This window comes from Thalassophryne amazonica, chromosome 22 (genome assembly GCF_902500255.1).
Source record: "Thalassophryne amazonica chromosome 22, fThaAma1.1, whole genome shotgun sequence".
Classification (NCBI taxonomy): domain Eukaryota; kingdom Metazoa; phylum Chordata; class Actinopteri; order Batrachoidiformes; family Batrachoididae; genus Thalassophryne; species Thalassophryne amazonica.
Window position 1 is genome coordinate 15,604,824 of NC_047124.1, and position 9,730 is coordinate 15,614,553.

Below are 9,730 nucleotides of genomic sequence, written 5' to 3' on the forward strand. Positions count from 1 at the left end.
TCTCTCAACAGTGGTGACAGGAGACACCATAATTGTAGTTTCCAAAAAATAAATAAATACAAATAAAAAATTCAAATTGTGCCCCCCCCCCCCCCCCCAAAAAAAGTTGGATTTCTGACTTCATGACATGTCATGCAGAATTTCATATTTATTGTTTTTTCATTGATCTGGTGTATCAAATTGCAAAGTTTGTCATTATATACAGTTTTAATTTGGTGATTTACAAGATGATAGTATTTGTTGTTTTTGATTTATGGATGAATCTATTAATTCATAGCATTTTTTGTAACAATATGCTATTTGGAAAGCCAACAGAGTAGTGACACCATCCCCCATGACTCCATCCACCAGCTCCAGTCCAACCCAGCAGGGGTCCAGATCTCACCAGTACCTCCTACGGTTTATTCCCATTTCGTCTACTCCCATTTAGTGGACGCTGAAGTTCCACTTTCGTGCTAAGCAAAGTTCCTGTTTGGTCTACTCCCAGTTGGTCTGCACTCATTTTGACCACTATTCACATACCGTCTACTCTTAGTTTGCCTACCACCCAAAAGTGTTGAGCTTATAAATAACTATCAAGCTCAACATGGCTAACTCCTCACCTTCACTGAGTAATTCTCCTCGACCTGGATGAAAGACTTTCGAGTGAGGATGGTGAACCACTTCGTGTCTACTGAAGATCGTACCAACAACTGACAGGAAGGTTGGCATAACAGGCTTAACCATCTTGCCTGCCAGGACCATCCCAACCTGTTCCAACTCACTGCACTCCTCTAGGAGGAGGACAGTGTCTGAGTTCAAGATCCAGCAGCTGTTGAGTGGAGGACTAATGGTGGCTCTCATACAGTAGTCACAACGCTCCACTATATAAGGGCAACCCCCCCAAACATACATACATAATAAAACTTAAGAAGTGAGTTTTTGAGAAGTTATAATGCAACAAAAAAATATTTTAAAAAGTGGGAAATTGAGGATACAGTTTTGCATGTTATTCTTTAGGGCAGGTATCACATATATCACACCTACTTTGATACTAAATCAAGTGTAAATTTCTTCTTTTAATTTGAAATTTCAATTATTGTGATTCTTCTCAAAATTGCAGTAGTCCTAAAACTCCACCACAGTTAACCAGGCTCAGCTGTTGTAGCTGCTAACAACTTGGATATGACAGAATACACCGGACTCAATGTTGACCCAATAAAACACATTTTAATTGTAAAAGACTAGGAGGCATCTCTTTATTCATTAAGACACAAAAAAGGAATGTTAGAGCAACAATGAATATGTTACATTATTAAATTAACATCACAACAAATTCCATCTTGTTATACTAAAACCCAGAAGTCAGCATTTGTCATCAGTCAACACATAAAAGACTTAAACCTGAAACATATTCCATATAATGTGCAAACACAAATGACAAACACTGTATTGTGTACTGCTGTAATGACATGATGTGTACATACACAACATATCAGTAACATTAGCCAAGGAAAATTTAAGCTTTTAGAGACTACCTTATTTTCTGGAGTATAAGTCGCACTTGTTAAAAAAAATGCCTTTTGAATAGGAAAAACTCACATATAAGTCACACAGGAGAAAAGGTTGAACCATTTTTCTGTATTATCACCTCAGCATTTGGGATTTTTGGGCGTTGCTGTAGTGTACTTATTATTATTGGCATATATTCTTTTATTATTGGGTTTATTTTCTTTAGTCCTTTAATTCCTGTGGAAGTTCTATACAAATAGTTACTATAATAATAATTTTTCTTTTTTTTATATATATAATTTTTCGGTAAATAAGTCGCACCTGAGTACAAGTCACAGGGCCTTCCAAACTAGAAAAAAACAAAACAAACAAAAAAAAAAACAACGACAACATACTCTGGAAAATACAGTATTTATGTCTCAGGATAAAACTGATGGTATATTTCACAGGAAAATAAGGCTGAAATATATTTTGATTAATTTCTGAAACAGGAAATAGACGCGCAATGATGACTCGATTATTACATTAATTGGCAACTATTTTGATAATTTTTTTTATGTCTAAATTCTCAGACTTCAGCTTCTTACATGTGATTTTTATTTATTTATTTTTGGCTGGTTTATTTACTCCTCTCTGACACTAAACTGACTATCTTGTTGTTGCGGACAAAACGACTTTTGAGGACATCATCTTATAATATGCCAAAGTATAATCGACATTTTTCAGCATTTTCTGACATTTTAGAAACAAAACAACTACTCAATTAAATGAGAAAATAATCGCCAGATTTATCAAAAACGAAAAAGCTCTTTAGTTGCAGCCGCAACAGGAAGCAATGTTTAAGATTTCTGCAATCCACTGTTTTATTATAAAAGTGGTGTCTTAACTGTGTGCTTTATCGGCATAGAGGCAAATGTTGCTAAGAGGTGTGCTGTTGATGCTGCCATTGCTGATGATCAAAAACTGAGACATCCAATGACAACTTCACACTGTGACAATAAAATACAAACTGCAGACCTGGAAGAAACTGATAAACAACATAATTTCAAGTTATATGTAACTTCAACCACACCTGCTTGTAATTTCCATCACCTACGTGATGATAATATTATTCCCTGCAACAAGTCCAGACATGTCCAGGAGGTGGCAGGCAGGTGCAGAATACGGTATATTACATAAGCAAAACAAACTTGCTTTTTGTAATTGATCTGGTGCACCAAAGTTCACCAACTTTTCATCAGTACCTCCTCATAATGTGTCCATTTAATCTGGAGAGTTTTAGGAACTGGAGAGGATAGACTCTTACTAGTTTTTCCACATACTGCATTTTAGAGGGTAATGCGCCGCAGCTTTTCCAGACTTTCTACTGGACCAATTATCATAATTTTTACCCTGAGTAAAAATATGAACCAAAGATATCTAAAAATAAAAAAATAAAGCCTAAGTTGAAAAATCCTGGAGTTCCCCTTTAAGGCACTACGGATTCTAGGCTATTTACTAGAGAGGAACGATACAGTATATCACTATACACCTATCGCAATTTCACATAATTACATCACTTTTCCCAAAAATTATGTAGAAAGTGATTTTCAAGGAATGTTTAACTTTAAAGAATCTAATTATCCTGAAGTATAAATAGTAACCCCCGATCTTATCTGTGTCCTATTTGTATAATTTATGAGTTATTTATTTAGATCCAAATGACTTGCAGTAAAATTTAGGTGATACACAGAACTTTGTGCATCGTCTTTCTGTCGGTTTATGTTGAGCGCTTACATGGAGCATGTTTGAGTTTTTATAGTGTCTGACTTAAGTTCACACAGAGAAAAAAAAAAACTGGTCCACTGCGTGTTGTAAATCCCAATCTCCCCCCCAAGAAATGTATTAAATTAATTAAATTTTTCATGTAATAAAAAAAAAAACAAAAACTTGGCACTCACCCTGCCTTTTCTCCACGCCGATGATGGCAACTAAATGTCACAGCAACAACTGTTACAACATTAAATTCCTATATCAGATGTAAGAATCACAATTCAGACATTTTCCTTCAGCTTTTCAAAGTCCTTTAACATAATCACAAACAGTGACACAATTTACAGCCAAAAAAAAAAAAAAAAAAAAAAAAAAAAATGGGGGTTTAGCCTTCTACATCACTGTTTGAGGACAGGAACTTCCTTTGGTTTGAAGAAAGCCTGTGCCATGCCCATGGCATAGATGTAAACTTTGGAGTCCACCACAATTTTTTCTTTTTTCAGCAACTCTGCAGGATCATTGAAAGAATTGTTAGCGTCACTCTCAGTCAAAATACAGCAACATTTATGTGTTCGTTCATCTACTCCTTGATGAGAATGATGGGCAGGCTGAGAATGGGTTTATTTTGGGTCAAAGGGCACATTTTTGGTTTTACATTCTCATGTCCACCAAAAGTGGCACACGTGTGGTATGTACTGTAAGTGAGTTATGGAATTGCTCAGGGCAGGTGATGTCAAATGTTAATCATTGGGGTCAAGCTTACTGGGGCAAAAGTCAAAATTAAAGTTAAATTTAGCAAAGGGTGTGAATACTTGCGTACCTATGATGTCTTAAGTTTTTTTATTATTATTTTTAATACATTTGCAAAAATTTCAAAAACACTTTTTCCATGTTGTCATTATGGGGTGTTGTGAGTAAAATTTTGAGGATTTTTTATTTTATTTTTGGAATAAGGCTGTAAAGTAACAAAATGTAGAAAAAGTGAAGCGCTGTGAATACTTTCCAGATGCACCGTATGCATTTAATTGGACTGTAATCCTACAAAGCTAGTGAGTTTTTAATTAGTCTAAGAAGATCTTTAACCATCTTTAATATACCACATTATTATCACTTTATCGGAGCGTTGCTAGGCCAGTTTCATAGATTTATGTCGACGGTATCTGAGTATACCCGCCCGCTGTGCGTAAACAAATGACGTCATACCGCGCGCAGCCCAAGAACGGTCCGCAGAGGGGGAAAAAAAAAAAAAAACTGTCCGCAGAGGAAAAGCTGAAAAGGCGAGAAGTGTGTTTTGGTCCCAATATGGATATTCCGGAAGATTTTCTCATGGATAGTACGACAAAGAACAGCAGCTAAAGCAGCCAGCTTGATGAGGACGCACTGCTGAATTTGAACAGCAGCGCGCGGGCCAGGTGGCAGAAGTTAAGTGAGCCAACTTCTTATGTACGCGTTACGTGTTGTGTATCTCATTAAAAAGTGATAATAATGCAAATAACATGCTGTTGTCGTGCGGTATGTATTTTTCTGAGTCCCTCTGTCCATCCCATCGCCCGCAATGACAGCTATTTGCCCTCGTCTAACTCGGGCGAATAGCTGTCATTTTGGGCGACTGGGGATGGACGTCGGGCCTCTTGAAAATGCATACCACCCTCCAAAAGCATGTTATTGTATTATTATAATATAGTACTAAAAACACTAAATATTTGAAATGTGGTCTCATGCAGACATACCTTACTAATGAAGAAAGTTGATTTGGATTTTTTTTTTTTTTTTTTTGGCAAGATCACTACAGACGGATGCTCTTGGTTGCCTTGCTACCTGTGTAACCATGTTTGTACTAAGCTTTTGGCAAATCTCTATTGCTCCATTTTAAGAAACTTGAGTACAGGCTGCTGTGGGATGCCAACTACGGCCAACCTGTTGCTTATATTAGTAGATGGATTTGATTTGATCCAGAACATATCAACAGTGAGCATATGGTAAATATTCATAGATCACAAAGCCTGATTACTGCATTCATCAAACTTTGATAAAAGTTCGAGTCTCACCATCTATTTTCTTCTGGAATCCTTCAAGAGGTAAAAGAATGACTTCGACAAACTCTGGAAACAAGATAGAAGTTGTTTGGTTATATGGATTATAAAACAACGGTACTTCTAAAGTGGCTTGAGGGAAGGGAGAAAAAACAAAAAACAAAAAAACTTACCTCCATCACCTGTGGAAGAACAAAAGATAATCAGTTTAACTTGGAAACAAACCAACTGTATTGTGAAGGAGACTGTGTGTACAATATCTATATTGTGATTTACTTTAAGTTTGACATACACTGAGGCAATAGTTATTGGATTTACTGGTTTCATTATTTATTAATTGATTAATTTCATTAGACGGAGCAGCTCCTCTATGGCTGGACAGGATGCACAGGCACCGTGATCCTTTGGAAGCGCTCCAATAAAAATTCAGTTTAATCCATAATGTAGGGTATCAGTTAAAGATCACAAACCCAGGACATAACACCACTCTTGAAGTCACTCAAGTCTTGAAATTTTTGGGCGGCACACCAAGCAGTCGGTGGGAAAATTTTTAAAAAAGTGCTCAGGGCAATTTTTTTCACTACGGCGGCAATTTTTAGAGCAGCCGACGGAGCCATAAAACCAATAAATCCAATAACTATGGCCTGAGTTTGGTCTTTGAAAACCTTTAGAAGGCAACAACTTAATGAAAAAAAGTTAATGAGTAACTGAGTGTATCAATAATAGATCAAAAGACATGATTAACAGTTAATGATGAATGATTATCTGAATTAATGAAGTACTGTTTGAATGAATGAGTGAGTCTTCTCACCGAGCTGCTGTGTTGGGTTGATGTTCTCCATTTCATCTCCGTTGATGTTGACCATGACAATCTGGGTGGTGCAGTTGGACAGACCAGGATCCAGACAGGTCACTGCAACCATGGAAACAGGTTTAGTAACCGTAGGACAGGATTGAGTACTTCCACACACACTCCCCTTAATTCTACAATGCTACATAAAGAGGATGAGAAAAAAACAAAACAAAAAACTTTAGCATGATTGTAAGCCAGATCCTGTTAAATGTCAAAAGCTAAGACTTTGAACAAAAACCGCAACATACTCGTACACCGTTTCTGTTTCAAATTTTTATCCCAACTGAGTGCTCACTAAGAATACCCCATTAAAGAAATTCGAACATGATCGAAACTATTAAGACTACGAATACCTGGATGTTATCACATATTACCAGCAATTTTGAGAATGTGGATAAAAATTTTTTTTAAGAGTTCAAAAATTCGATTCCAATTTAAAATCTGGTGTTGATGATGGCGGTAACTATGTAGTTACGGCCAAGTTTGTTCAAGATTGACAAAAATGGACGAAGAAGTTGCTATGATGCTTCAAAATGTGCCCTGATTTGCTAATTGGGAGTAAACAGAAAAGAACAGTGCTCTGTGGAATAGACCCATTACATTTTCCCCCGAAGCCACCATTGTGGACATCTTGGATTAGTAAACATGTCATCTAAAAATGTCTGGTTTTCAATATCTATGCTTCTAAATTACCTCAGATCTTGATTCCAGTGGCCAAGCATACATTTTCAGAGCCAACTCCAAAAACATGCATTTGGGAAGCCATATTTATGATTGGCTGTCTTGGATTTGTGAGTGGGTGGCTAAATAAACATTTTTGTGATTAGCACCATTGGATTTCTTGGTCCTGAAAATGTGTATTGAGTCAATGAAATATCCAAGGTCATCTAGAAGTTGAGATTTTGAAAGATACTAACTTTAAGCTGCCAATTTTTCAAATTCAAGAGAGCTGACATAGTGGCGTCCAAGAAAATGGAATCAACCATGTGCATGTTTCAAAACTTATAGTTTCGGAAATCTCCACAAAATTCCAACCAAAGCTACTATCTGAACCTGACTAAGTACAAAGACTGTTTTCACTTTACACTGCTGACCCCCAGATCTAGCAAACACACACAAGAGATAACATATAGTTAGAAAGGCAGCTAATGCAATCAAGCACTAAATGATACCTGGCGTGACTCCCACCACTTCGCCTTTGTAGCCCGTTTCTTCCTTCAGCTCTCTCAGTGCAGCCGCCTCAGCTGTTTCGCCCTCGTCCATCAGCCCTGAGCACAGCGGATACCAAAAAACGTGAACAAATACAGTCATGTCATCAGCAAATAGTGATCACAATGACAGCAAAACTCTAATCAGCAACCTCCGTTGTGTTGGAAAACACAATAAAAGGCCTTCGCTTCTCCAGAAAATTTATTGAAATGCTCACGTCAATTAACCCAACAACTACAGCTGTCTGACCTGCAGGAAACTCCAGAGCATAGCATCCCAGAGGAGGACGGAACTGCTTCACCATTACCACACAGTCCTTATGGAGCGTCCGTTTCAGTAGAGCGATGATTCCCACACCTACAAAAAAAAAAAAAAAACTGCGTTACTCCTTCAAGAACAACATCTAACATCTGACTCAACTCATTTGCAAGTCTTGGGCTTGGATCAGAAATGCCAAAATATCAGCAATTCATCAAAGAAAGCCTGATACGCTCACCATCTGTTTGTGTGTGGCTTTGTCTTGTCATTCTTTTCACAGTCTCCCAGATTCTGTTGGATGAGAACTGTGTCGATAAAGAAGGACCAGGCTTGCTCAAAAAGTCTTGCAAGTAAACTGAAAGAACGTTACCTGGTGTTTCCAGCTGAATCCACGTATGTCGTCTTCTCCAGCTTCACCCATTTTCCCGAAGCCATGGTCTGAAAAATAAACAGATAAATAAATGTAGTGTAAAAACGCTAAAACTATTTCAAAAGTACTAAAAGCAACAACGAAATCTGATCAGCCAACCTGCTTAGTGACTTTTAAGAGGTATTAATCATGTAAATTACACCAGTCTACAAAATTCAGCAATTTTCAGAACCAACAGGTTTTATTTAATATATATTTACTCAACAAAATACACAAAACATTAAATGGAACAACAGCTTCAGAAAAGATTCACTATGTAAAAATGCACAACACAAACAAGTCAGTGACTTCATGTGCTGTTTACTAATCAACTGTTTCAGAAAGATTTTCACTGTTTCAAAATGGCCAACAAAAATGAACCAATGATTTCACAAGCCATTTACTAATCAACTGTTTCAGAAAAAATTCAGTTTCAAAATTATCAATACAAAATGACCCAATGACTTCACAAGCCATTTAATTAACAGTTTCAGAAAACTATTCACCATTAAATAAATTAAATAAGTGCTTCACATAATTGCACAGTTTAGAAATCTCTGAAATACTAAATGAACCAAGTGCTTCATAAAAATATTGTGTTTAAAGATTTCAAAAGATCAAATGATGACTTCAGAAAATGTTTTACAATGAAGCACAAAGTATAATGTAGCCGTTACACGTATTCTGCTGATATGAATTATTTGGAATGGGATGTGGTGTTACTGCGCAAGCGTGCACAAAGCTGTGGTCCAGAAACAGAAGCACTGTTCAAATTTCCAAATGCTTTATGTAGTTTATAAAAATTATACCCCAACCCAGATCTGTAGTCACACTGGCTACGATTGATAAAAAAAAAAAATCCCACTTTGAATATAAACAAAATGCATAGCTGCTTTAGAAAATGTTCAGAATGGTTTGAAATATCAAATAAACCAAGTGTTTCAGAAAATGACAAAACACTAAATCACAACAGCTTCAGACAATGATACTGTCAAGAAATGTTCAAAACACAAAATAAACCAGTGCTTCAGATATTGCACTCTTTCAAAATGGCATAAACACAAAATTAAATAATTACTACAGACAGTGATGTACTTTTTAGAAAAATGTGAAACAACAAATTAAATGATTGAGGAAATTAAGGCTGCCTGTTTGAAAAACCACTTGAAACACGGAAAAACCTATGTATCAAATATTTTGTGATGCTGAAAACAGTAACCAACCCCCCCGACTGAATTTCTGGCTACGCCTCTGGATAAAATCAGTAGTCAAACGTACCTCTTCCTCCACAATCCTGGGGGTAATGTTCACTTTAGGCTCCTCGGAATGGCTCATTTTTGTGATCTGAATAATAAAAATGCAATAACAACAATAATAAAAACAAAAAAAGCTCGATGTTTCAGAAAACGGCACCAACTTTTCACCTTCAAGTAAACTACTGTTCCTCTAAGGTTAGCTAGCTATTTAACACCTTGACGATGTTAGAAAGTTTTACCATTTGTTTAGTTCATGTTTAACATAATCGTGAATAAAATTGTGTAAAATTTAAAAACAGCAAACCAGTCTCACGTGAAGCCCCTGCTGCCGTGTCTTTGTACGTAAAGATGGGAAAAAATAAAACAGATGAGTCACTCGGATACACTTCCGGGTGTCGCGAATGTTGTCAGGCAAAGAGTTGGTCTTTGTAAAAATATTTACACATGTTCAAAGAGTTTCATTTCATTT

General features: G+C 36.6%; 1 protein-coding gene across 2 annotated transcripts; it reads right to left on the reverse strand.

Annotated features, from left to right (window-relative positions):
• Positions 1-3,613: 3,613 nt before the first annotated feature.
• On the reverse strand, positions 3,614-9,635 carry nudt5 (nudix (nucleoside diphosphate linked moiety X)-type motif 5). 2 transcript variants are annotated; one of them, XM_034163595.1, is made up of 10 exons: positions 9,575-9,635; positions 9,284-9,349; positions 7,967-8,034; positions 7,835-7,887; positions 7,588-7,695; positions 7,302-7,397; positions 6,088-6,189; positions 5,450-5,458; positions 5,292-5,345; positions 3,614-3,751 (listed from the first exon to the last, which is right to left on the reverse strand). In XM_034163595.1, the coding sequence occupies exons 2-10, from the start codon at positions 9,338-9,340 to the stop codon at positions 3,642-3,644; spliced, it is 657 nt and encodes a 218-aa protein (XP_034019486.1). In that variant the 5' UTR covers positions 9,341-9,349; positions 9,575-9,635; the 3' UTR covers positions 3,614-3,641. The 2 variants fall into 2 exon arrangements, with proteins under 2 accessions (XP_034019486.1, XP_034019487.1); XM_034163596.1 differs by having other exon boundaries at positions 9,566-9,608.
• Between the last annotated feature and the right edge of the window lie 95 nt (positions 9,636-9,730).

Coding starts and splice junctions, on each gene's coding strand:
- nudt5 (XM_034163595.1), bottom strand. CDS start 9,340: ATGAGCCATTCCGAGGAGCCTAAAGTGAACATTACCCCCAGGATTGTG. Junction 8,035..9,283: donor CCAGGATTGTGGAGGAAGAG/GTACGTTTGACT, acceptor TTTATTTTTCAG/ACCATGGCTTCGGGAAAATG. Junction 7,888..7,966: donor GATTCAGCTGGAAACACCAG/GTAACGTTCTTT, acceptor CTCATCCAACAG/AATCTGGGAGACTGTGAAAA.